The 27,396-nt window shown below is 43.1% G+C and overlaps 2 protein-coding genes across 12 annotated transcripts in view; one reads left to right on the top strand and one right to left on the bottom strand.

Annotated features, from left to right (window-relative positions):
- Positions 1-11,843, top strand: part of DCUN1D3 (defective in cullin neddylation 1 domain containing 3) — a 35,200-nt gene extending 23,357 nt beyond the window's left edge. For all 7 annotated transcript variants that reach the window (XM_027126698.1, XM_027126700.1, XM_027126695.1 and 4 more), the window contains 2 exons: positions 7,762-8,297; positions 9,588-11,843. In XM_027126698.1, the coding sequence (XP_026982499.1) occupies positions 7,867-8,297; positions 9,588-10,071 (915 nt within the window). In that variant the 5' untranslated portion in view covers positions 7,762-7,866 and the 3' untranslated portion in view covers positions 10,072-11,843. The remainder of the gene's footprint in view (positions 1-7,761; positions 8,298-9,587) is intronic.
- A 7,451-nt stretch (positions 11,844-19,294) lies between these two features.
- Positions 19,295-27,396, bottom strand: part of REXO5 (RNA exonuclease 5) — a 43,072-nt gene continuing 34,970 nt past the window's right edge. For 4 of the 5 annotated variants that reach the window (XM_027126710.1, XM_027126711.1, XM_027126714.1 and 1 more), the window contains 5 exons: positions 24,818-24,910; positions 23,969-24,185; positions 23,551-23,735; positions 22,502-22,620; positions 19,295-19,609 (listed from right to left, as the gene is read on the bottom strand). In XM_027126710.1, coding sequence (XP_026982511.1) covers positions 19,537-19,609; positions 22,502-22,620; positions 23,551-23,735; positions 23,969-24,185; positions 24,818-24,910 — 687 coding nt within the window. In that variant the 3' untranslated portion in view covers positions 19,295-19,536. Of the gene's footprint in view, positions 19,610-19,630; positions 21,003-22,501; positions 22,621-23,550; positions 23,736-23,968; positions 24,186-24,817; positions 24,911-27,396 lie in introns of those variants that run through there. The other variant, XM_027126712.1, reaches the window with a different exon arrangement.

A 27,396-nucleotide genomic window follows, 5' to 3' on the forward strand; every position in this document is an offset into this window, starting at 1 on the left:
CTACAATCTGGTAGACCTCCAGGGTGGCTGGTATCCGTGTGCTAATTAGAAGCAGGGAAGTGGTGCCTAACTAGTGGTTTTACCTTCAGTATGGCCTAATGAGGCTGTGTCCTGAAGATAAGCTCCAAGCTAAAACCAGAGATAAAGAGTATAGCATATAGCAGGCACGCCATTTTTATTCTGGTACCACAGAGCACAAATCCAAGACAGCCCTCTGGTTTTAAACAGGGAAAGTTAGTTAATGAAAAACCTGGTGCAGAAACAAAAAGAGTGGCCAACCTAGAAATCAGGTGCCCATTAATGATGCGTACTTTGCAAATAAGTGGACAGTCTGACTTGTCCAGATCAATAGTGACAGCAAAAATATTCCAAGTGTGGGTCAGTAGAATAATTCAGCTCTTTTTTGGTTGTTTTGAGTCATGTGGGATTAAACATGTAGCAGCTCTGGAACCCAGAGGCCAAAAATGCTTGATTCTTTGGTATTTGGAAACTTTATAGTATACGTGTGTGTTGGCTTGGTTGTATTTGGCAAGTAGTATTTGTTCTTGCGAGCCCACACTGACTTCGGTCCTCAGACCTCAGTTGTGTATATATATCCTTAGTATATCTGAAGTATGCAAGGTAAGGAATGTAAGAACCCTTTAAAAATAAAAGAAAAATTCTTTTGTACAAAGCTGACTGGTCTTAGTCCTGTGACCTAAGATTATTTTACAGAAATATAACCAATTGGTTTATTTTCTTTTTTAAAAATTTTACCTTTCCTCCCTCCCTCTTTTCCTCCATCCCTCTTTCCGCACTTTTGAGATTGGTTGATGTAGAAAGTCTTGTGTTCCTACCCCTCCCTAACTGGAACTGCTGTTTTAGCTTGCTGCTTGCAGTACATTTTAGGACAGAAAGTCTTTTAAAAGCATGAAAATAGCAGACGCGTCTCATTTGCTTTGGCAGGGGAAACAGCTTTTCCTCCCAAGTAGCTCTAGGTAAGACCTAGTCTCCAAAGGTGCTCTTGTAAGTCCCAAGTTCCAAATGACAGCAAGCAGAAGACTTTGCATTTTAAAGTACTCCCTCAGTCTTTCCTCCTGTTATTTTTGCAAGTTTACTTTCTAGGAAGTAGTTTATAAATGGACACCACCCATTTCCCAACTTTTTCTCAGGTCATTCAGCATCTGCAGCTGCCAGTTGGGATCAAGAGGCTCTTGTGGTCTTGCTTTGAGACTCCCCAGGGGGATGGCTTCTGCTAGTACAGCTGCTTCAGCCCCTGGCAGCTGGATGTCTGGCATATATAGTAAGAAGTAAAATCATGCACCCAACTAGCTATACAGACTGTTTGGCTGGAAGTTGGAAAGATGGGTTTCTTATTGCTATAATATGTAGAAGCACCAACATTCGTCAGTGGCTTCTTGCTTCTGAACAGACCCTAGATGGGAACAGAACGGGAGGGGTGGATTGGATCAGTTCCTTCTCTCAAGAGTAGATCTCAAGTGCCTTGCTGACACTGGATTTTGGTGCCAGCCTTTGCCCCCTGTTTTTTAGCTCCCAGCCAGCTATAACAGTGAGCCAGCTTGCTCTGTTTTCCATACGTCAGGGCCTATTCCTGACCCTGCAGAGTTCAAACTGAGATGATTAGGACAGGGAAGCCTGCAAAAACAGTGTAATCTTTTACCTCTTGTTCAGATTGGAGTAGCTCTGCTTTCTGTGTCTTTTTGGACTTCTCATTTTCCTTTGGCTCTAACAGGCTTGGGCAAGAAGTATGAGAGCTGTTCACTGAGGAGGCAAAATGCCTGTCCTCAGAAGGCTTGCAAATCTAGAACTTCAGCCTTTCTGGATACCAAAACGTGAAGGTAGTCCTAGAGTATTAGACTTGGAAGGATTTTAATCATGGGAACACAAACTCAGAGAGGTTAAGGGAGTTGTTCAAGGACAAACATTGCTTAGGGAGATCCCAGACCGGAACTGAAGGCTTCCTGGGAGTTTACTCTGTTCCTGTTGACTCAGTACCTCTGGAGTACAATCAGGTGTTGATAATGTATCTTTTCTTCTTGAGCCATCATCATCTCCTTAGGGGAAGGATATATCCTGGCATACGTCATAGCAAAGAACAGTATGTAGTGAGGCCAGTGATGTAGAATGGTGAGTTTAGAATTACACTGCCTGGGTTTGAATCCGTTTTCCTGTATCACCTCAGGCCAAATCCCTTAAACTCTGTTCAGTTTCCCCTTCTGTAAAGTGAAGGTTATATTATCTTCCTCATAGAGTTGTAGTGGGTTAAATGTGATAATTCATGTCAGTCTCCTCAATACATACATGTAACTTAAAAGGTATTGCTATTAATAAACATTTTTAAATCCTGTCTCAACTTGGACCAACCAGATTGGTCCTTTGCCTTCTTCCTTTCCACTTTATGCTTCCAGTCATTGAAGACCCAGAACAAGACTCATCTTCTCTGTGAAACTTTCCCATTGAGTTGATTTTGGAGTCTTGACAGACTGGTTTTATTTCCTAGTCCCACTGCTTAGTGGTTAAGAAACCTCAGTTTCCTAATCTGTAAGGGCTCTGACAGCCTAGGTTGTTGTGAGGTTTGAAGGTGATGTATATGAAGCATATAGCCCATGTCCCACAAACACCAATTTCTCTTCATCAGTCCCTCCACCTTTCTTTCCATAACACTGGTCCACACCCCAGTCTCCTTTCCTGTCTCCATTTGTCTTTGTGTGGTTTAGCCCTTCTTGGTCCTTCTGTTCCATAAGAGGTGACTCTGTTTCAGAGGTAGATAGTAAGTCCTAGAAGACGGACTTGCCTGATTGTCACTTCATGGAACTGCCTAAGAGATGGAAACAGTTTCCTGGTCTCTTCTTCTCTGGCTCTCTGGAGCCAGAGCAGCCACTGGGACCACGACCTCTGGGATTGCCCTCAGCCCAGCAGTGCCAGCGCCAGGCCTGGGGCCAGGCAGGCAGCCAAGCCCATCCTCAGGAACAGCAGCTGGGACTGGCACAGGGAGGAGGGAGGCTGGAAGCTGATGCAGGGAAGCAGTGAGGGAGAGAGGCGAAGTTAGAGCTGAGACTGAAGGAGGAAAGCTGGAGGCTGGTCTTAGTCCAGCATAAGATGAGCAGTTACTGTCTTTCAAGTAAACCCCCAAGGCTGTGCATAGAAGTAGGTTTCCTGGTTTGTGGCTTTTTTGCCCCCTTTATTCTTCTTCCTACCTTTCCTTTCTTCCCACCCCTCCTTGTCTCTCACTCCATTTCACTCATTTATGCCACTTTAGCTGAAATAGGAGAGCAGAATCACTTACTGCAAGAACAGGAAAGCTGCTGTGGGCATTTGGGGCGTCAGCATACCTGAACTGCCCCAGGAGACCTGGCCTGGCTGCTGACAAGAGCACTGTTCTAGAAGGGAGACTTGATTCTGTCACCAACTTTGTGATAATAACAACTGTAATAAAGGCTAACACTTACTGAATACTTTTTTTTTTTTTTTTTGTGGTACGTGGGCCTCTCACTGTTGTGGCCTCTCCCGTTGTGGAGCACAGGCTCCAGACGCGCAGGCTCAGCGGCCATGGCTCACAGGCCCAGCCACTCCGCGGCACATGGGATCCCCCCGGACCGGGGCACGAACCCGTGTCCGCTGCATCGGCAGGCAGACTCTCAACCACTGTGCCACCAGGGAAGCCCCCTTACTGAATACTTTTTATGAGCCAGATATTGGGCAGAGGATTTTACATGGGTTATCTCATTTACTCTATCCACCAGACCATGAGGTACAACTGTCCCATTAAAGTTACATGCTGATGGTCACAAAGTTGGTCCATCACCATGATTCAGATCCAGGTTTGTCTGCTCCCAGAGCTCTTCCTCTTAATGACCCTGCTCCAGTTTCTCCCTTCCTAGATAGCTCGTTGACCTCCGTGTACCTCCATTTCTCTTCCTATGAAATGGGGGTAATTATTTCATAGAGCTACATTTATATGTAGCTGTTACAATGTACTAACACGTACAAAGTGGTATTCATTAATAATGATACTCTGTTAGTGAAATTTGGCTCTGGGGTGCTCAGATTGTGCTGAGGCTGTCCACTTCAGAGAGGTGGCAGGAGGACCACTGGCAAGTATAAATGCGTATAAATAAGTAGCAAGTTGGAAATCCTGTTTTGCAGATCTACAGAGCTGGAACCTAGTGGAAAGGGAATGGAGTCTGGAGCTGGCTGGAAGGCTGTCCCACGTTAGGGACAGGGAGTTACCAGCAATTCAGAGTATCCAGAGCGCACAGCAAATACCCAGCTTGATTTTATTCAGCGTCATTCACAAGTCTTATCCTGTGGAGGATCTGATTCCCCCAGGTATTTCTGACCAATGGTGCATTTGAGCAGGGTCAGTGCTGTAGTTCAAGAGACTGTTTTTGAGCAAGACCCAACTGCATGACTCAAGGCAAGGATAGGCGGCCTGTCTGGGCCTGGGGAAGCCAAAGCCTGGAGCCCATTGTTCAGATGGGACAAGCTGGGGCTTCCATCAGGCTAATCAGATACTACCCGGCTGTTAATAATGGCTGTCATATCAAGTGTTTTCTGTGTGGAGGACAGTGTGTGCCAGATACCCTTTATCTGCGTTTCCTGACTGAATCCTTACAACTGCTCTTTGAAGTAGATACCGTTTTGCAGGTTGAGGAAATTCAGGTTTTGATCAGGGTCAAACATCCGGTGGCAGAGTAGGACTTTAAGACCTGAAGCTTTTAACCATGCTGGTGGGCTGAAACATCACAGGTTTAAGAACTTTGGACTAATTCTAGTCCCCGCCTCTAGTGAGACTGAGCCTAACGGCATCTTGCCTGCCTGCGTCATGGTCTTAATGCTTGCCTGGGAGAGGGCAGTTGGCTAGGATGCCCTTCTTAGCACAGGGCACAGACCATGTTTTTTTTTTTTTTTTTTTTTCCAGTGGCTAATTGTAAAACTTGCTGCTCTGTGATTGATGTGGTGACACTCCTGAGCTTGGGACCCATCCATTGGTGGGCTTTCCCGAGGTGATCTGATGTAGGTGGGCTCAGCAGTCCAGCCTAGTGGTGAAAGGTCATGGTTTCTCAAGCCAGACATACCAGGTTCTGCTTGTGATCTTGGGTAATTTTCTTTGTGCCTCAGCTTCCCTGTCTTTAAATGGGGTTGTGGTGAGGATGTATGAGTGTTATTGTCCATAAAGTGCTTAACATAGTGCCTGGCATGGTATCAAGCGCTCAGTAATTGATGACTACTATTATTAGCTATTAGCCAGCAGCTACTGGGTCCAGGGAAACTTTCAGCTTTAAAACACTTGAAGTGCTGCCACCCTGGGACACATGGCTGAGCTCCATGATTGAGCCTGAGAAATCTCTAGGTACAGAACTATTTTCCCAAAGAAAGGGGAGACACAAAAGAAGGGAGCCCATTGAGTAATCAGGGGACCACACTTACCACCAGATCTGAAAATACTTTTTTCTGGCTTGAGACCACAACTTGCTTCAAAGAAAAGGACCAGAGTGGAGGAAAGGGGTCCAGCCTCCTGGCACTTGCTCATTGACCATCTGTCTAAATTGATCTCCCCCTCCTTTTTTTCATCTGCTGGGCATGTAAAATGCCTTCAGGTTTCAGCTGGTACTGCTGTGCCAGGTAATCAAAGATGCTCTCACGTGGAGGGCTGGTTGGGTAAATGGATTAGGGCCTCTTGGGAGGCCCATCTGTTCTGTCCCTATGTGAAGGCCTTGGCGCCAGTATTTGGACGAAGCTGATATAATGCAGCATCTGTCCAATGGGGCAGGGGTGAGTAGCCTGGGGTAGGTGGGTCAGTAGGAAACCAGGAAATCCTCTTATCCTGCCAGGTACCTGGGCTTCCCTCAGCAGCGGGAGCTGAGCAGCAAAGCCTGGTGAGTCAGCGTGCCTGGGAATTAGAGTTGCCAGTCTGTGAGCATGTGGGATCTGTGTAAGTTTGGGCCTTTTGTTTCTTTCAGCATTTTAGTCTTTAGAAACACAAATCTGGAAACCAGACCCTCCACATGGTATAGTCCTGCTTGTTTTGAGATAATTCAGCTTCAACAGTTGCTTCCCTTGTATGCTGGTCTTCTAAGAATTAACCCCTTACCTTTTAAAATTGTAACAAGTTGTGCTCATGGCTTACTAGCTATATTCTAAAAGCATAAAAAGGCTTTAAAAAACTTACTTGGGTCTGTCATTTTCCACACCAAAACCCTTCTAAGGGTTTCAGCGTGTTTTTGAAACCTAAGTGAAACTGCGAGTCTTTTTTTAAGGGCATGTGTAATCATGTCTGTCATGTATTCTCTTTGAAGGTGGACAATGGGACACACCCCGATACAATGTGATTCCGGTAACTACAGGAATGATTCTGGTCGTCATTTTAAACTTGTACACTCAGAACATACCCTTAGAATTCCTTTTGAAGATAACTCTGAATTTATCCAAGCACTATTTGGAGGAAGCTAAAATTCTTTAGGTAAAGTTTAAAGCTCCAGCCTTCCATTAAAAGCACCCTTCTGCCCCACTGCCAGTCTCCTTAGAGCTTTGAATTTGGACTGTGGAGGTCCCTGACCCTAGAGCTGGAGAGCCATGGGACTGACATTGATTTGGTCTGCTTTCCCGACTGTACTTCTGGCTCCTGGTCTAAATTTCTATTAACATTATAATTTCAGAGGCTGCAGTTATTATAGCAGGTAGCAAACTTTTATAAGTACTAAATTTTAGATGGATCTTCTAGTGGGCTAGTTGAAGGTAAGAATAAGAGTCTGAGTAGATAGTCTTCAGAGAAATCACCTCATCCCTGGCCCAGAAATTTCTAGCAATTCTCTAAAAGCCACTTTTTCGTTACTTAAGTAATAAATAAATCACTGTGATGTTTGTTATGTATCATTGCAGGCTTTTCTTTTTCATCTAGCAGTTATTCTGTCATTTAGAGACTGTATTTGGGTAAATTAGCCCTTCTTTTAAAATGGAGACGCTATCTTGGAAGACTAAGCCTGCAGGCCCTACAGGACATTCACATTTAGTGTGAACTTGACTTTCCTCTACATACCACCTTGCTGGGGGTGGGGGTTAGAAAAGAAGCTCAGCGATTGGGACCCTTGGCGTGGAGAACAGTCTTGGTGGATAGAGGAAGGGTGGAGAAAGGGCATTTCACCTACTGTGCGGGTGGGTCCCAGAAAGGAATTTGAAGAAATCAAGACAAATTTTACTTTGTTATTTGGCCAGGACTCTGCCGTTAGTCTTGACTCTGCAAATTCTTTATCTCATCTTTAGGCCATTATGAAACTATATAGTTGTTTTGGATGTGGCTACTCCTTCTTCCTACTCATCCTACTTAAAAAGAACATCCGAGAATTTTGACATTAGAGACTAGAAGATGAACCTTTTATTTGTACCTTCTGGGTTAATACAGGTCCAAATCACTTTCTTATGTGACGGCAAGTTGGCAAGACAAGTTTCCTTTGGAATATTTCTGGCAGAACCGTAGTCTTCCTTGATGCGTTCCGCACATGAACAATTTCTTTGTGATCTATGTTACCTTTAAGAATTTTAGGAATTTTCCTTATTGGTTCTCCATATGTGCTCTAACCACTGCATTTCCAAGGTGAAGGTATGGGCTTGCGAGGGAGGTGATGATGAACCTGGGGTATTTCCCCTCGTTCATGGTTAGCTCATTGAAACAGAGTGGTGTTCCAGTGTGCAGTCCCTGGAGGGAAGCTTGCATACTCTGTCTCCCTGTCCAGCAGTGATTGCTCTCTAATTTCCTTCTAGGTTGGCTGGCTCCTCTGGCTGATGGCATGTTGAGGCACGTGGGCCAGTGGCAACAAGGGCATCCAATCCAGAGGGGGCCACTCTAGAGGCCAGGCCACCAGCATCATGGGCCAGTGTGTCACCAAGTGCAAGAATCCCTCATCAACTCTGGGTAGCAAGAATGGAGACCGTGACCCCAGCAGCAAGTCACATGGGAGGCGGGGTGCAGGCCACCGTGAGGAACAGCTGCCAGCCTGTGGCAAGCCAGGTGGGGATATCCTTGTCAATGGGACCAAGAAGGCAGAGGCTGCTACTGAGACCTGCCAGCTGCCAACATCCTCAGGAGATGCTGGGAGGGAGCCCAAGTCAAATGCCGAGGAGTCTTCCTTGCAGAGGTTGGAAGAACTGTTCAGGCGCTATAAGGATGAGCGGGAGGATGCAATTTTGGAGGAAGGCATGGAGCGCTTTTGCAATGACCTATGTGTGGACCCCACGGAATTTCGAGTGCTGCTCTTGGCTTGGAAGTTCCAGGCTGCTACCATGTGCAAATTCACCAGGTTAGTCACAAGTACTTCATGTCACCAGGTGATCAGAGGAGGGAAAGGGAGCACCATTGAGGAGTGGTGCCCAGCTAGGATAGAACTGGGTTGACTTCATAGGGTTTGGGGTAAATCTTATTTTCTTTTTCTGACCAATTTCTCTAAAGCTATTCAGCCTCTGAAGAACTGGGTACCAACCATCCTTGCCTGAAGTTAAATGAGGAATAATCCATGTTGCCACGCTGCTGCCCCGCCCCGCTGCTGTTTGACTTTTATCTTTTCTTTCACTCCTGTACTTGTCAATTCACTCACTTCCTCACTCGATGTTTATTGTACACCTATCATGTGTTAGGCATTGAGTGCCAGTATAGTGAGTGCCACTGGGGATGTGCTTCAGTAACTGCATGAAGCCAGTTGCCCCTTCTAGCTCTCTGCACATTACCCTTAGTCAGCCTATGCGCCAACAAGGACAGCTGGCCCTAGTTATCAACTAGTAGTTGTGTACATTGTCATGGTCGTTCATCCCTATAGAGGCTGTTTGTGGGAGACAACATGGCAGGGTCACTGCAAGGTGTGGTTTCCAGAGCACTGGGTTATAAGTAAGTAAGAATTGACTTTGAGAACCCCTCAATACGATTTTTAGTCCCTGGGTAGGTTACTCGACAGACCTCAGACATTCTATCTTCAGCAGTTGCAGAAATCTCTGAGATGATGGTCAATGTGAGACCATGTTGTAAGCTAAAAGTGTTATTATATAGATGTTAAAAATACATACTCAATTTTTGTTTTTTAATAACGGAACTTTGATCTCTGGTGGCAGAGTTACCCAGATTCATCCAGAATCTTTGGCTCCAAAAACTTCCCTTGGCAGTCACCAAAAATATTCCAAAAACAAACAACCCCTAGAGAATCAAAAGGAAAACAGGAAGAGACTCCCCATCTTGGAGGAGAGTCCACAGCTTAATCACTGTTGCAGAATGGGAAGCAGAACATGGAGCAGGAGACTTTGAGTTTAGCTTTGGAAAGATGAATAGATGAGTGAATGAACCGTTATCAGCTGTCTACCATATACCAGGCACTATTAGAAGCAGCTGACATATTAACTTGTTTAGTCCTCACCAGAACCCTATGAAGTAAGGTAGATTCTCACCATTTGGCAGATGAAGAAATAGGACTACAGTTAGTGGAGGAGTTGGCATTCAAATCCAGACAGCCTCACAGCTACCCTCTTAATTATGATACTATATTGCCTCTCAGTAAATTATACCGTTTACAATTATTAATTGTGCCCCCTCCTTCCTGTTGCAGGAAGGAGTTTTTTGATGGCTGCAAAGCAATAAGTGCAGACAGCATTGATGGGATCTGTGCACGGTTCCCTAGCCTCTTAACAGAAGCCAAACAAGAGGATAAATTCAAGGATCTCTACCGGTTTACATTTCAGTTCGGCCTGGACTCTGAAGAAGGGCAGCGGTCACTGCATCGGGAAATAGCCATTGCCCTGTGGAAACTAGTCTTTACCCAGAACAATCCTCCAGTATTGGACCAGTGGCTAAACTTCCTAACAGAGAACCCCTCGGGGATCAAGGGCATCTCCAGGGACACTTGGAACATGTTCCTTAACTTCACTCAGGTGATTGGCCCTGACCTCAGCAACTACAGTGAAGATGAGGCCTGGCCAAGTCTCTTTGATACCTTTGTGGAGTGGGAAATGGAGCGAAGGAAAAGAGAAGGGGAAGGGAGAGGTGCACTCAGCTCAGGGCCCGAGGGCTTATGTCCCGAGGAGCAGACTTAGTGGCTCTGTCTCAGGAGCAGCAGCAAGGATCTGCCCGCTGCCCTGCAGCCAACCAAGGAATTGGACCTTTCTGGAAATTACTGAAGATCCGGATATTTTCTACTTTACACCTTTCTCTGCCTTGTATCTGAAAGGGCTCTAAAATGCTGTATCATGTTTTAGGCACTTTCTTCACTTTTTGGATATTTTGGTTATTTCTTTTTTGGGGGGAGGGTCCCCCAAAATATCTGAACCTGGCTACATGTTGTGTATCTTTTTTTTTTTTTGAAGCCTTCAGATAGAATAAGCCTGCCACTTCTTGCACAAATTAGATTTTTGGGGGGGGGGTGGGGGAGGGTGTAGAGCAGGGAGGGGGGAATGGGACAGTTAGGTTGAATTATCATTACAAAACGATACAGTGCCAGATCTCAGTTTTGCATATTCTTGTTTTTCAGGGCAGGTCTGTACTGTGTGTAGTGCTGTTTACATCGTTGAATTTAGGTTGTAATAATTATTTTTAAAGATTTACACAGAGTTGAATAACAGTGTTAACTGTTAACCACATTGCATTAATTCCCAGGCGATTTAAAGCTCTTGGAGAGCCAAGGCCAGCCAAGAGCATTTGTAGTCTGGTGACAACCCCCTTTTAAGCTAATTTATCTGGAACCCTTATTTTCCTCACTTCTTGCTCATTCCTTCTTTGACCTATTGCATTTCATGTTGAGTTTATCCATCAACATGCTGCACCTGTCAGTCAAGTGAGCGGGTTTTTTTAGAACACATTGTACTGAGAACCACTTAAGCATTGAATGCAGAGAAAGCAGTGCTACCTCAGTTTTGCTGGAAGTAGACTTTGATAGTTTTCTTTCTTTGATGAACTTTCTGTATTTTCACGTTGTAAGTGGAAATACTTTTTTTTTTTTTCATTTGCCTTGGAGCCAAAGTTTCTGTTCCTGGGGGTCAGAAAACTGTGCCTGCCGGCCAACTGACTTGAAGGAAAACTGTGGTATGGAGCTCTGCTTGAATTTTTTTTTTAATTGAGTATCATCAGCTTACTTGTCTGGCAAGTGCAGAAGCCTGGACTGGCTTGAACTCTGCCAAACAAATATAAAAATGTATTTAATAGTTAAAACGTGTGCCCTTTCCCTTCTTGCTGCACCCATGTTGTCACTTAACCCCCAGAAGTTATTTATTTTCTTCTTTGTTAATGTCAGGCTCATTTGGGGTAATGTGATGACTGTTTAGGTTTACATGACCCACCTCTCCTTTTCCTACCCCCAAATATGTATATATACATATATAAGATATGTATATATTTTACCTATATAAAATATATATATATACACATATATGTATCTATATTTCTTTGTTTCTTTGCCTGCTAAAACTGGCTATAAAAGGGAGCCTTCAATATATATAGTATAAGAAGAGTGCCAGGGAACATCATAATGGAGGCTTTTGAATCAGAATTTGGACCAGTTTCATTAAAGAGAAGATTAATTTTCTCAGCCTTTTCCTCACAAGAGGGAGTCCCAGTTCCCCAGACTCCTCTGCGTGCTCGCTCCGTAAGGCCAGCTTTGGCCAAACTGCCACACAGGAGCTGACTCTGGTCCTACCTGGTTTCAGTAGAGGGTCCTCTTGTTATTTTTCCATTAAAAAAAAAAATGTCCTCATAAAACTGTACTGGAAGGGTGGGTGGCAGGAACTCGTACTGTTCAGCTTCCAACACTTTGGAACAGATTGAAAAGGGAATCTTTTAAATAAAAAAATATTTACACTCTTGAGGTAATGAAGAGTTTGTCTATTAAACATTTGGAGTTTTCTCCCCCAACTTACCCCCATCTCCCTCCCCGGTATGTTTCTCAGCCTGGGCAGGAATCACTTATTTTGAGTTCCTTTATTAGTAGCCTATGGCTCTGGGCTCCCATATTTACAAATGATTTAAGGAGTTTCTGCAGTCGATGTTTTTCTAAAATTGGTATTGACAATAGGGAACATACTTGAAGTTAGATTTTCTTTTTTGAATCCTAACCCTGACAGTTGCCCCTTCTTAGAGGGATGGATGGGAAACTTTAAAGTCAGCCACAGTAGGTTGGCAGTACTGCTGGAAAGCTGACGGGGGTCCCAGTCCAGATGTCTGGCTTTGTTCTAGCCTAAGACACAAGATCCTTGATATGAAGAGTTTCTAGAGGTCCTAGCAGGTTCTGTGTCTCAACTGTAGTCAGGGCATCTAGAGTGAGGTGTTAACAAGACCGCCTTTTCATCCAGTCAGTGTGCAACCCCCAGTTTTTCCCAATTCTGGATTGGGTAGAGGTTGAATAAGGGTAAAGGCAGGCTGCTCCTAGCCAGGTAAGGCTTTTTCTGTCTCAGATCAGAAGGGTGTATGGAGAGAAGGGCACAAAAGAGGTAGATGCTGAATATCCTGAGGACTCTGGAGGAACTGGATTCTTTCCCCAGCCTATAAGAAGGCACGATTCCATGCATTAGGTGTGCTATGATGGGTGGTTTTTTGTTTTAATTCAGCCCTTCAGCTTCCTCAACAAAAGAACCATTAAAAAAAATTATTTTGGGTTATATATTTAATGGTCTATTTGTTGCAAAAATGCAAATTAGAAGCCTGAAAAGGGAATGGTCAGGGAGGGAGTTTCCTTCCAGGTTTGAGTCTTTAATGCAAGGAATTCAAGCTTCTGCAGTAGCCTGGGCCAATGCTCATTAACTTTCTCATGAAAAGCAGTTTTCTGCAAAGGGATCCAAGGTAGTGTGTGTGTGTGTAGGGTTTGCAGTTGCACTTGTGGGAAATGAAAGGTCCCTGTTCCTCCACCTAGAGATAGGTTTGCTGCTTAATGAGTGAGCTGTAATTGCTCACTCAATGAGTTGAAGAGGTCAATGCATGCCCCTCAAGTAAGCCAGTGCACCCTTCACTTTAACAATATGACACCAGAGTGGTGTGGTGGTGTGGAGAGGGGCAGGATGTGGATGCCATTTTGAAAATAGGCAAATATCAGAATGGCTACAACAAACTGAATATGTTGGGAAATTGCTTGATATTTGGCAATGGTTTTTCTTTTTTTTTTTGCGGTACGCGGGCCTCTCACTGTTGTGGCCTCTCCTGTTGCAGAGCGACAGGCTCCGGACGCGCAGGCTCAGCGGCCATGGCTCACGGGCCCAGCTGCTCCGCGGCATGTGGGATCTTCCCGGACCGGGGCACAAACCTGTGTCCCCTGCATCGGCAGGCGGACTCTCAACCACTGCGCCACCAGGGAAGCCCTTGGCAGTGGTTTTGTGTGTGAGCTTCTGTGGTATTTCTTTAGCAATTGATTAGAAAGCTGTATGAGATGAAGTGTGCTTCATTGAATTGCTCTTCCCCTCTCCCTGCCAAATTGGAATGTATCATTCTTAGCCCTGCCTCCTGTAATGACACTTTGCTATGCTTCAGCTAGTTGCCTCAGCAGTTCTCCCTGCCAGATGTGCTCACATGTGTGAGTTGGGTCCAAGATCCCATTTCTACCCTTCCGATAAGAAAAAAAAATCTAGAGCTGGGTAAAGATCCAAATTTCAACCAAGCCCTCAGCCCCAAGGAAATCCAATAGAAAACGTACAAGACAGTGTTTTCAATATTAAACTCCCTAAGGAAGGCACAAACTAGCCTTTTTGGAAAGAAAGAAAGATTAAGCCACACATTATTTTCGGTCTTTTAAACAGTACGGATCTCCCAAGGACTGGTGGCAAAATTCAGTCCTCAGTGCTGGAGCCTGCAGGGTGTGGGACTCCACAGTTCACGTGATGGCCTCATATACTATACCATGCCAAATTTAAACAACGGTAGGAAATTACTGGGATAAGGACCTGGTATAGGTTTAAAAAAAACAGAAGATCTGTATTTAGGACTGTGTTTGGCTTGCCGCATTTAAAGTCAAGTCTTCAGTGCAGTGAAGCCCAAAGGTAGACCCAATTACACAATTATAAGGGCTGGGAGAAAGCTGCTGTTTTGCTGTAGTAGCCCGCTTTGCTATTTCTGTCTTATGTTTGGTTAGTGATGACCTGAACATCTTGGTAATTGACAAGGTCTTCCTTGGGGGACTCCAGCAGTATCTTGTTTAAAGAAGATGGACTTAAAAGGACTATTAAGTCATTAAAGTGTTAATTGGGACTCATTTGAGAACACGTGACATTGATCTTCCTCTGAATGCAGTCTGTTTTCTGATTCATATAGAGGGGTTCCCACCCACTTCCCCTTCAGAGTTTACTCCTTTGCTAAGCTGTAATTATAGCACATACCCAGGTTCACCTTGACTGGCACTGCCTTACAGTGAGGATCTGCAGGTGTTTTTCCTCATTGAAAGACAAAATTGAGTAACCATCAGATTCTGCTTCTGATTCAGGTACTAGGGCATCACATCCTCCTCCCTATTTCTCTTCTTGGAAACTGAGCCTGCTCTTCCAACCACCCACCTTCCCTAGTAGAAACTTTCAACACAAATCTTGGATATTGCCAAAGCCATTCAGCAGCTGCTGTGGTTTTATTCCCAACACACATTTATTCTGAGAGAAGTGTCTTCCCTCTGACCCTGGTCCCAGCCCCCTGAGTCTGTTATTAATTGCTCTTACCTGTTGCACTAATGAATAAGATTCTAGGTTTCAAAGGGAGAATTTGAAGCAATAGGCAAATGGGGCGTGGATAAATTGGTCCTACAAATAAGACACCCTGCCTTAACCCACTGAGGTGATGAGTCCACTACTCATGTGACCCTCCACCTTTGTGGATTCCTCTTGGTTTGTGACCAATGTGTCTGTTTCTTGAAGTTGTACAAATTTGTTGACAAAAGTCAATACTTTGATTTTTATTCTCTGCACTGTTGCACTCTCCAAATGGCTCCTTGAATTTTTTAATTAACTTGTTACACACATTATTGTCACTTTTTTATTTGGAAGGTAACCTGCTGTTGGACTTAATAAATTTGTTTACTTGACTATTGATAATTCTGCAAAAAACAAAAACAAAAAACCAACCCCCAAACAAACAAAAAAACCCAGTGACTTCATTCTGGGGTGAGCTTTACCCACGAGGAGCCTCTTCCACCAACATACTGGATGGCAAATCCTGTGCTTTGTAAAGTAATCCAGATGGTACAGGATCCCTAGCTACAAACATGGATCGTTGACCTCCCACTCACCAAGCTTAATGGCTTTTGGAGTCCCAGGACTTGTAGGCAAGAAGCAAATGAGTCCTCACAGGGCCACTACCTAAACAGTCTTACCTTAGCAACTGACGTCGATTCCCTCAAAGAACAAAAAGTGAACACCGTTCTAAATGGTTGGCTCCTACATCTATTAGGTTGGCAGTGATTAAGGCAAAGGAGGCAAACTGAAAACTGTCAAGTGCTACTGCTCTGTGACCTTCGGAAAGTTAAATTCTGCGTTTCCTTTTAGTCATCTGCAAAATCAAGAGACTTATTTCTATCAGTGTTAGGATTTAGAAGAACATCTGTGATTTATAAAGCACCTAAGACACACAAGTTTAAGGTTTCCAAAAGGCTGTTAGGTGAGTAATGCAGGGAATCCAGAGAAGAAGGTTGGCATGGTCACACACAACCCTTCACAAGTCACTGCCCCTCTTGGGGGCTCAACTTCCCCCTGTGCCAAATTGGGAGGATGGGGGGCTTAGACTAACACGATCCCTGATGGCTCCATCTGGCTCTTACATTCTGGAAGTCTAATTGTGGTACATCTTAGCTTCCTTTCATTGTATTTTCTGTCTAGTTATTGTTTATGCTCAGGAAAGCAAGGGGTTGAGTACATGAGGCTTGGTGAAAACATCACTGAATATTCCAGGGATTTTAAGTTATAGATCACAACCCGTTTGAGGAACCCACATTATCTCCCTGAAGTCACCGTTAAAGTCTGTCTCCTCAACTTTATGATCACCCCCTTGGGCCTCCAAGATCAACTCCTTGGCATCGTGGCTGCCAAGGAGAAGCCAGAACTGGAAGAGAAAAAGAACAAGTTGATTGTGGAAAGTGCCAAGAACAAGAAGCAGCTAAAGGAAACTGAAGATGAGATCTTGGAGGTCCTTTCCCTTTCTGAGGGCAACATCCTTGAGGACGAGACTGCCATCAAAATTTTGCAATAATTGACAAATGGACACTATACTTAATGTGTAAAGAGACCTTAAAAATTCAGAATGGAAAATTCATTATGGAAAAGACAACAGAAACATGAGCAAAGGATATGGACAACTCTCTAAGGAAAAACAGTTGGCCAAAACCTGGAAAAAATAGCAGATGACAATCTAAGAGGTGTGGGGAATAATAAAGTGAAAATTAATCTAAAGGGTATTCAAATAAATTAAACCTATAATGAAAAACTTTTTTAATCTGTCAAATTAACAAAGATTTGAAACAAATCGATGCTAGCAAACACAAGGTAAAAACTTTCCTGGAATTAAAAAATCCTTCAGTGTTCATACTTTTTAAAAAAGCCCAGTAATTTCACTTCTAGGAATTTTTCCTCAAGAAATAATTATCTGCCAAAGATGTATGTGCAAGGATATGATTGGCAGCATCATTTGGGAACAACTTAGTGCCAACCATAGGGGACTGTTTTAGAAATTATGGCACACATCAACATGTTGGAATATTATGCAGCTATTAAAAACTGCTTTTGCATAATGGAAAAAGTATGATAGAAGATTGTAAAACAGGGGCAGTCATTGACTGAGTGGTGGGATTAGATATGGTTTTAACTTTTCTAGATTTTTCAAGTTTCCATTAATGGATTTCCTTTATAATAGGGAAGAGAATTTACAAAAAGGGAGACAAAAGGAAATGAAAATGACATGGCTGAGTGTACTACTAAACAACCCCACTATGGGTGAGGAGGCCAGAAAGTTGGGGAGTAATGTGTTCAAAGCCTAAACCAAGTGTTCTCTGAAAACCCTTCAAGTTGCCTTTCCCCCCACATGAGACGCTGCTCCTGCAGCTGCCTTGGCAGCTCTGCATTGGCTGCCTAGAAGGGTGTGGGAGGAAAAATGCACAAACGCACTTATGAATGGAATGTGTGTTTTGCAAGAGGCCAAGTTGGCAGCTTTGGCTTCCAAAAGGTGGGAGCATCAGCTGAAAGAACAGTGTGTGCAGACCGGGGCCCCAGAGATCTTATGGTCCAGGCCTATCTCTGTAGAGTTCTAGAGTTGGGGGCCCGTGGGGAAACTTCCACCCCCACCCATCCAGGAAAAGGAATGGCCTTGGCTTTTCCTAGGAGCAAAGGGAGTGCTCTTGGCACAGGGAACCTTCATCTGCTCTGTGAATATGCAGTTGGAAGATGATCCTCAATAAAATGTAGGCTTTCCCTAATTTAATTCTCACAACAACCTTATGAAGTAGGTACTAATGTTGCCATCTTTAAAATGAGGAAACTGAAGGGAGCTCCCTGGTGGTCTAGTGGTTAGGATTCCATGCTTTCACTGCTGTAGCCGGGGTTCAATCCCTGGTCGGGGAACTGGCAAGCTGAGTGGTATGGCCAAAATTAAATAAATAAAATGAGGAAACAGGCTGAGAGAGGGCAAATAATTCATACATATCCCACTCTTTGGTCATTTTCCACAAACTGAATCTTTAAATATTCATAATAATCCTTAAAAGTAGATACATCCTCATTTTATACAGCTGTAGAAATGGACTCAAACAAGGTTAAGTGACTGGCCCAGGAGCACAGCTGAAGTGCCAACCTAGACAGACACTTATTTTGTGTCTCAGGACTGGAGTCTCAAGAAGTAAACAGCAGCTAAACTCCCACAGCTTTGGAGCTCAGCTGCAGGGGGAAAGAATCCAGCAACATTGTTTCAAGATGTTCTCAAGGCCTTGCAGCTGATGTCAGCAGTATACCTGGGGAACTTCGCTCTTTACAGGGGAACTTCATCCAAAATCAAGAGCTTCAGTTCTGGCTCCAGGTTACCAACTTCCAGATCACATAGAAGTTGAATTTAAAGGATTAAACACTGCCTCAAATGCCCAACCTTGAGAGTTATTTTAATTATTTTTTTCTAACTGTGAAAGCAATAATATGCTGACTTAAAAAAAAAAAATGGCCTATATACAGAAGAGCATTTGGTAAAATCGAATCTGCCAATCCCACTAGCCAGAGACAAACACTGTTCATATTTTGGTATACAGCCTTCCAGGTTTTGTTCCCAGGCTGTGCATATCTTTGTATAGTTTTTTTCTACTCAAACTATACAGATTATCCTGTAACTCTCCATGCTTTATACAACCTATAATATACTATAAATGCACTATCTCATCTTCACAACAATCCTATAAGATGTATACCATTATTATGTACCAAGCACAGAGATGTTAAATAATTTACAGTAATTCAAGCTCACCTAACTAAAAAGTAGGAAAGCTGGAATTCAGAGTCTAGCAGTTTGGATCCAGAGGTCTACTGCTGACATCAGTAGTAGATGTAGATCTACTACTTGTAGATCTCTTGTAGATCTCTTTCACTAGAGATTTTATTTACACACACGTAATTTTTAAAAATAGCTACCTAGAATTCCATTGAATAACCCCATGACATCTCCTCCATACATGTTTTTGAGGATATTGCTCTAGGAGTGGAATTGCAGGGTAGAGAGAAATTTAACAAGATTTTTTGTAATGATACATACTACATGCCAGATTAATTCATCTTTTCTGGAGGGCAGCTAATATCTCTATCAGTTTTGGAACTGTGTGTGCCTGTGCCCATGTCCTTTCCAACAAAGAATGTTGACAATTTGAGAGTTGATTAAAAACAAAGCAAAGGCTTTTACTGAAATTAGAGTTTCTAAGGGGGGCTCTGGTGTGATGGGGGCACCTGTTGGTAAAGGGTAGCACTGCAGTCTCACTCCGAAAGGAAGGAAGCATCCCTGAAAATTGCAAGAGGGCTTCCTGAATTGGTTAAAAGCTAAAAGAGTCAGTCTTCAACTTTGCTCTGGTGGACCTGCCAGATTCGCAGTCTGCCTATCTTTTTCCTTCAATATTATAAAAGCCATTAATAGAAAACAGTTTGCCTTACAGAAATTTGCTTCACAGATGTTACCACTTTGACAAACTACATAATACCTGGGTTTTCTCCACAGAGAAGTCACTCCTCCTGGTTTCCTTACCTATATACAGTATACCATTTAATAGGAGCGCTACATGAAATAAGCACCTGCTGTAATACCTGTGTATAAACCCACTGACACAAAGAAAGTACAAACTGGTTTCCTCCCCTCACCTTGTCTTAAGATGAGAAATGTCTGAATTTTAGGCATTTATTGAAAATTTGTACATGTCATATAAATGGACTAGACTCCTTAAGCTGGTACAATGTTTCCACAAACTGTCTACTCTATAGAGGTCTGGCAGCCTCTGGAGTGCCTGCAGCCTGACCAAATTCTCTGCCATTGCCCACAAGGGATTAAGAAATGTGGCACATGGAAAATGGTGGGCAGACTCACAAACACTAGTTTAGGATGTTGCTTTCCTCTTCATCTTTTATTCCCATCAGTCCTAGGCCAGAGAGCGATCCATGAGTGCTGCAACAGACGAGGAATAAAGATAGTTTTTGTCGACAGAGTTGAATGAATGGTTATAGACTAAGGTAGAGGAAAAAGGTGTTTTTTTTTGATATGTGTATGTGCCATGGGGCAGGGGGCAGGCAGGTAGACAGCTTATGGAAAGCTGCCTGCTGAAAATGGTCCAATGGAAAGAATATTGACTAGTCCCAGATGCCTAGAATCAAATCATAGCTCTGCCACTTAACAGATGTGAGGCACATCTCAACTAAGGGTGAATGATCTCAAACTAAGACTCAGTTTCTTCAACTATAAAGAAATATTAAAATTACTATCTCACAGGGCTTTTGTGAGGACTACAGACAATAATGGCTAACATGTTAACATATATGGAGCACTTACTGCATGTCAAGCAGTTAGGACTCTGTATGTGTTCTCATTTAATCCTCCAAACAGCTAGTGTACCTTATATAGATACTGATATAGATACAATTGTTATGTCCACTTTTCAAATATAAAAACAGGCTTATAGGCATTATATAACTTGCTCAAATCACACAACCATTAGATGACAAAACCAGGTAATAATGGCAGTCTGTCATCAGAATCCTTTTAAACTGCTATTAGAATTTTGTTTGCTTTATTTAAAACACTTTTGTAGCACCTATCATGTGCCAGGCACTGTTTGAAAAACTTTACAAGACGTTAACTTTTAATAATGTATGTTGTAAAACACCTAGCACAGTGCTTAGAATTCAGGAGTCATCTGGTACATATTAGTTCCCTGCCACCATGTAGTGAATATTCTTGGAATTGGGTTAGAGCGCTGAGGTGCTCTCCAAGGCAAAGGAGGCAGAAATGAGCAAAGACAAACACAGAATCTGTCTCCACCCGATGTCTGAACTTAAGCTAACAAGCCACAGGCCTTTTGGCTATGGAGGACTGGAGCTCTAAGTGCTGGAGAGTGGCTCTGGACCTAGAGACCATCAGAATTCAAATATTAATTGTGCACTTACTAGCTGGGTGACCGTAGGCAAGTTGCTTAATCTGAGCCTTTTTCTCATCTTGTTAAATGGAGATTCAACAACCTTAACCAAAACTGCATATAAAAGCACTTAGCAGTACTTGACACATTAAGGGTTTGATGAATTATAGCAATTATTAATATTTTCAGTATTAATTTTAGCAGTCACCAGAAGTATAAGGATTAAGAGCTGAGTCAGGCTCCCAGCACGAGGAAACCTTCTACTCTCCTTGCTACTCCTTCTTCCTGAGCCACTTTTACCCTTTCCCAAGTGTTATCTGCTGGCATCATGGAGACAGCTGCACAGATGAGGCCCAGAGAAGTCAGTCACACAGCAAGCGTATAGTCTGGGGAAATACGTGCTCCTGCTGCTGGGTTTGATCATTATGGCTATGGAAATCAGAGTGCAACTTTTAAAACAAAGGAGTAACAGCAGGTTTTGTTACTACAGGATTTGCTATTTCCAGAGTTTTCTCCTGACTTGTCAAACATGCCTTAGGACCTCTGCCTCAGTCAGAACCTAAGCCTTTTTTGCTCCCTGACCCAGTGCTCCCTCCTCTAAGCCCTCATCCCCTGAGAACACCCCAGCTACTTCTGGGAGAAGCAAGCTTTGGCCCTCTCTTGGCTAGTCTACCCACACGATGGGGACTACAAGCTAAGTATTCCACTTGGTACACGGAAACCCCTATTTTACCCCTACCTCCATACACTGGCTCTGAGAAGTTTTATCCAGGCAAGTTTGCCCCTCAGGGTCCAAGCTCTTAAACAAAAGCTTTCTTTTTTCTTTCTCTGGCAAGTTTTGGTCACTTTTAAACCTCTTGCTGTTAAGTCTACCCATAAGCCTGTTTGAAGTATATCAGTCTAAGATTTTTTTTTTGCTGTAAAACCTAGTACTTATTTCTGTTTCTCAGAGACAGTAATTCTCTCAAGCTGCCCAGCAGGTAGCCTGTTTCACTAGTGGCCCTAATACATGTTGCAAGAATTTTATGACAGGAAGTTAACTTCTGATCCAGGCTTCAAGGCCTGAGGCATTCATGTTTTGCCACCTGGGACCTTGGGCCTGTGAAAGAATCCTAGAATGTCAGAATTTTAAGGGACTTTAGAAATAATACAATCCAGTGGTTTTCAAACTGTGCTTTTTTCAAAAAAAGCCCTCTTTCCCTCTTTCTCTCCTCCCCCAGCATACACATTCATTCATATATCTACTCATCCATTTCAGAATTGCTCATCTTTATGCCTTAGTAAAGATTTAACATCAATTTTTCTTTTAAAGAAAGGGTTTTATAGTTTCAAGCATTTGAAAATGACTGATTTACTCCAAATCCCTCATTTTACCAAAGGGAAATTGAGATCCACAGTGGGAAAGTGGCTTGGCCACTACTTGTCAGCAGAGACAGGTGATACAGCTGGGACTGGACCCAGAGTCCTGCTCCAGTATTCCTCAGTCTTAGAAACAGCAAAACAGGCCCTATCTCTTAAAAGTTAACATAAATGGTAAAGGGGGCAAGGGCAGGGAAGGCAGGAACACACTCCTGATATGTGGGAAAGGTAGGTTATAGTCACATCTAAGCCTGGGCCTTGCCCTAGAACTTCTTGACCATTTTTACTCAAGTGCCTCTTGTTCCAGAGAGGCTGCAGAACCTAAGACCTCTGCCTTTAAACTGGGATGAGCTGTCTCCTTGAGGGACCACTAAGTGTAGTTATAAAAGCAAATACGAGTAACATGGGGATACAATACCTCTCTCTTAGAACTGTGAGAGTTAAGAGATGATTCATTTCAGTTTTCGTTTATGTGCCTGGACGTCAACAAAAGGCTTTTCTCCAAGAAAAGCTTAAGTCCAGAGAGTCCAGAGGTCAGAATCATGAAGGGGCAACCCTTTAGTCCTTACCTCTCAGTTCCTGGCAGCAGGATGAGGCAGAGGGTGCCTGAGCACAGGCTGTGGTAGAGCTTTCCTATCTTCCTGCCCCAGCGCCAGGCTGCTATCTTTGGGTGGTCCAAGTTCAGCATCTAGAATCAAAGCCAGGTGTTGACACTCAGTCAGAGTACCCACCGCTGACCTTTGGAGGGACTGCAACATTCCTCCTCAGGCTCCCGGGAAAGGCTCTGTACAAATCCTCAGTCTGAAGCCAGAGTCTATACTGCAGGGTTCCTTGTCCACTCCAGCATCCCCAGACCTCCAAGTCAGTTTAGGGTCCTGAGTTAGGGAAACCAAATCACTAAGGAGAGCTCTAGTCTGGCCTCTGACATTAAGTATCTCTGTGACCTGGGCAAAGTCACTCACCAGCTCTGGTGTCTATTCCTCATCTGCTAAGTGTGGGACATTAGACCACGGCAGGGCTTCCCAAACTTAAACCATTCACCTTCTATCTTCACCCTTCTGTTGCATATTCCCTAATGGTTTTCTTTAAAGTGAGTCAATTTCTTCCTTAGCTTCGTCTAAGTAATACTATCCATGAAATCACACGTTCAATGTGGTGGTTGCATACTTTAATGAATGTTAGAAAAACAAGTTCATAACAATAAAAGTGAAAAAAAGAGGTCCATCTATGACCACCAAAAATCATATTGTGTATGTATGTACTACACTTCAGGAAATCCTAGATCACTAAAGACTTGTCCAGCTCTCCAACTTCCTGTATTAACCTCTCAAAGTCCCTTGGAGAGACACCTGGAAAACCTGATTTTAGCAAGTTTGGAGGGGGCAAAAGTATGAGAGATCTTGGAGAAAGAAAGGTGTGTCCAGGGCTGGAAGACACTGGAGAGTGAAGTAAGACTAGTGGCAGGGCAGGAAAAAAAAGACTGAAGGCTTAAGTGTCACTTGAGCAGGACTATCCTGTCTAATTTCCATAAACATCAGAAGGCCAACCACCAGAGCCAGCAAACCAAGGTAGCTAGCTACCTCTCCCCCCTAACCCCAGGATACATTTAATCACTCACCTGCACGGCCTCCTGCTCCGAGCGAGGAGGTATGACACGAAGCCCTGGGGGCCTTGATTCAGGAGGTAAGCCCCTGAGCCATGAATGGAGGTGCCTGGGGGTTAGGGCATGCCTGCCTTTCAGCTTCCAGTTCTTGCCTGTGAGAATGCCAAGGGCCCTATGGGCACTGCCAAAAGTTTTGAATCCTGAAAACAAGAATACCCCCTTCTGTTATTAAGGACCAAAACCAAAACCAAAAAACCTGATCACCATCCAAGCTGGAGCCCATCCAGAGCCAAGGGAGAAGGACAAAATCAGGAGATGTTGACCTGGTCCAGCCCAGGAGGGATTACTTGTTGAACATTTCCTTTCTCTGACCTCATGTTACCACCATGTCTAATCTCCTTTCCCAAGGCTATATTCAATGGCATAGACTTACTCAAGAAACAGTAGTTTTTCTGCTTTCCATTTTTAAGATCTTTAGGCAAGATCAGAGCTTCCAGGCCCAGGAAGAGGCTGGACTGTTGCAACAGGTGTTCCTTGAAGGTTTCACTCACTCCAGACAGGTATATAGTACCTCGGTTCTCAGAATCTTGTTCCAGCTCATTCACAAGGATGTCACAATCAAGGGTGAGCTCTGTCACAGGCCTCTGCACCTAACCAAGGAAAGATGGCATTAATGGTAGAAAAGTCACCACTTCAAACCCCAGGCCTGTTACATACTAGGAAGTAGCTTAATTCTGCAGCTTCCTTATCTATACAAGGAACCTAATGATAACTGCCCCAAAGGACTATGGTAGAAACTTAATAGATAAATAAATACAAAATGTAAATATTTTTGTGTAAATAATACTCTCTTCCCTTTCCTTCTCTCCCCCACCAACTGCCATCAGTTCTCTGCCTTCTATACCAATGAAATTCTGTTTAATTGCATAAGAAACATCAAAATACCATTTGATTCCCCTGAAAGCTAAAGGGCAACCACAAAAAAACCACCCTGAAAAACCATTTGGGGTCTAAGTAGTGATAAAGAGTACATGGAAGATGTAGCCCAGGCTGATTTTGACAAAAATGAAAAGGTATCATGTCTTAGGTCACCACTATAAGAATGCCGGCCTTGGCTGAAGGCTTTCCATTACAGAAAATCTTGTTTCTTAAGCCTCTCAAGGGTGCTTGTCTAAGCTGTTATGTCTTAGGGTGCTGTAAATACAGGCTTGAGTAAATACAAGTACTGAAAATACAGGATTGAGTGAAGTGTACTACTTTATGCTTTCTCTGGAAACCCTACCTTGATGCAGGTACCTTCTACCAGGCTGCCATCCAAAGACTCTATGGCCAGCTGGGCACCTTCCAGGACTTCGTATTGTATACAGAGATGTGGCTGCAGAAAAATCAAGATTTCCTTACTTTTGCTTTCCAGGCTCAAACTGCCAGAGACGGGGCTAGGAACGGGGCTCACCTAAACTACAGTGGCCAGAGCCACCAGAATGGATGTTCTTGCTGTGCTGGGCTAGACAGTGATCACAGACCATCAATTTTAAGTGGAATCATCATGGTTCAGGGCTTGGTTTTCAGAAAATAATCTTGTCACTTAAAATTGAAGCCTTCTCTCCCTAGGTGGTATGGGGAAAGCACTAACAAATTCTTTACTACCCAACTTGCTGTTCATACCATTTATTATTATTATTATTTTGCGGTACGCGGGCCTCTCACTGTTGTGGCCTCTCCCGTTGCGGAGCACAGGCTCCGGACACGCAGGCTCAGCAGCCATGGCTCACGGGCCCAGCCACTCCACGGCATGTGGGATCTTCCCGGACCAGGGCACGAACCCGTGTCCCCTGCATCGGCAGGCGGACTCTCAACCACTGCACCACCAGAGAAGCCCCCATACCATTTATTATAAATCACTAAAGTTACCGCTGCAAGTCACAGGTAGAGATTCCCATTTGCCTTATTAGCTTAATTTTAGACAAGCAGCTTTCCTACAAGCTTGGGGAGGTTAAGTTCTTCCACTGGATATGCATCTTCAAATTGACTTATTTTGCACTTGATTAACACCAGAGTATCTAAATCTATGGGATGGTCTGAGCCACAGCATCATCATGGAGATTAAAGTGCTCCCATAGAAAAGCTTCATTTTATTGGATTTGGCAATGATTTCCTGAATATGACACCAAAGGCACAGGCAACAGAAAAAATATGAGAAGTTAAACTTTATCAAAATTAAAAAGTGTATCAAAGAACAACCATCAACAATGTCAAAAGGCAGCAGAACGAATGGGAGAAAATATTTGCAAATCACATATCTACTGAAGGATTCATATCTAAAATATATAGAGAACTCCTAAAACTCAACACAAAAAAATCAACCCAATTAAAAAATAGGCAAAGGACTTGCATAGACATTTTTCCAAAGAAGATATACCAATGGCCAATAAGCATACAAAGAAATGCTCAACATCACTAAGCATTAGGGAGCTGCAAGTCAAAACCATGAGATACTATTGATACTTCACACCCATTAGGATGGCTACTATCTAAACAACCCTCCCCCCCAAACCAAAAACAAACAAAAAAAACCAAGTGTCAGGGGAATTCCTGGCGGTCCAGTGGTTAGGACCCCCTAGCTTCCAATGCACAGGGCACGGGTTCATTCCCTGGTTGGGGAACTAAGATCCCACATGGGGCACAGCCAAAAACAAACAAACAACAAAAAAGACCAAAAAAAAAACCCCCAAGTGTCAGCTGGAATATGGAGAAGTTGGAACCCTTGGCATTGCGGGTGGGAATGTAAAATCGTGCAGCTGCTATAGAAAACAGTATGGCAGTTCCTCAAAAAATGAAATGAATTATCATTTAACCCAGAAATTCCACATCTGTGTATATCGCCCAAAAGAACTGAAAACAGGGACTCAAACAAATACTTGTACATCCATGTTCATTTCATAGTAGCATTATACAGAATGGCTAAAACGTGGAAACAATTCAAATGTTCATCGATGGACGAATGGATAAACAAAATGTGGTATAATCATGCAATGGACTATAATTCAGCCTTGAAAAGAAATGAAATTCTGATACATACTACATCATGGGTGAACCCTGAAGACATTATGCTAAGTGAAATAAGCCAGACACAAAAGGACAAATATTGTAGGATTCCACTTATATGATATACATAGAGTAGTCAAATTTATAAGACAGGAAACACAATAGTAGTTAATAAGCCTGAGAGAAAGGGGACTGGGGAGTTACTGTTTAAAGGGTACAGAGTTTCAGTATGGGATGATGAAAAAGTTCTAGAGAGAATGTACTTAATAACACTGAACTATACATAAAAATGGTTTAAAAGGCAAATTTTATGTATACTTTACAAAAAGAAAGAAAGAAAAAAAAAGACAAGACGACTTACAGGAAGGAGTGACAGTTCCTTGAATACCCTTTCCCATCCCTCACTCTATGTTCCCAGGGATGATCTTTTTATTTCTGTTTTTAGGTGTAGGAAAGACAATAAAAGATTTGGGGAAAGCACATTTTAAACATCTAGGATTCTGCAGTTAGATAGCTTTAGAGACTTTAATTTTTGCTTCACTTTAATAGTTACTAAACCTAATAGTTATTAGTTGTATTATTAGCTATTACACATAATAGTTTAATGCCCCAGATTAATAGTCGCCTATATCAAAATTCTAAAGGTACAAAAAAATTTACAGTGAAGTCTTCCCCTAACCCCTGTTCCCAGTCACCTAGTTCCTCTCTCCCTGGAGGCCTTCACTGTTACCAGTTATTGTATATCATTCTACATATATTCTAAGTTTTTATTTTCAATTCTTTTCATGGCTTCCTGTCTCATAGTGCTTATAATGT

The sequence above is a fragment of the Aethalodelphis obliquidens genome, unplaced genomic scaffold (assembly GCF_003676395.1).
Source record: "Aethalodelphis obliquidens isolate GAN/ISIS:26980383/991018 unplaced genomic scaffold, ASM367639v1 scaffold30, whole genome shotgun sequence".
NCBI classification, from domain to species: domain Eukaryota; kingdom Metazoa; phylum Chordata; class Mammalia; order Artiodactyla; family Delphinidae; genus Aethalodelphis; species Aethalodelphis obliquidens.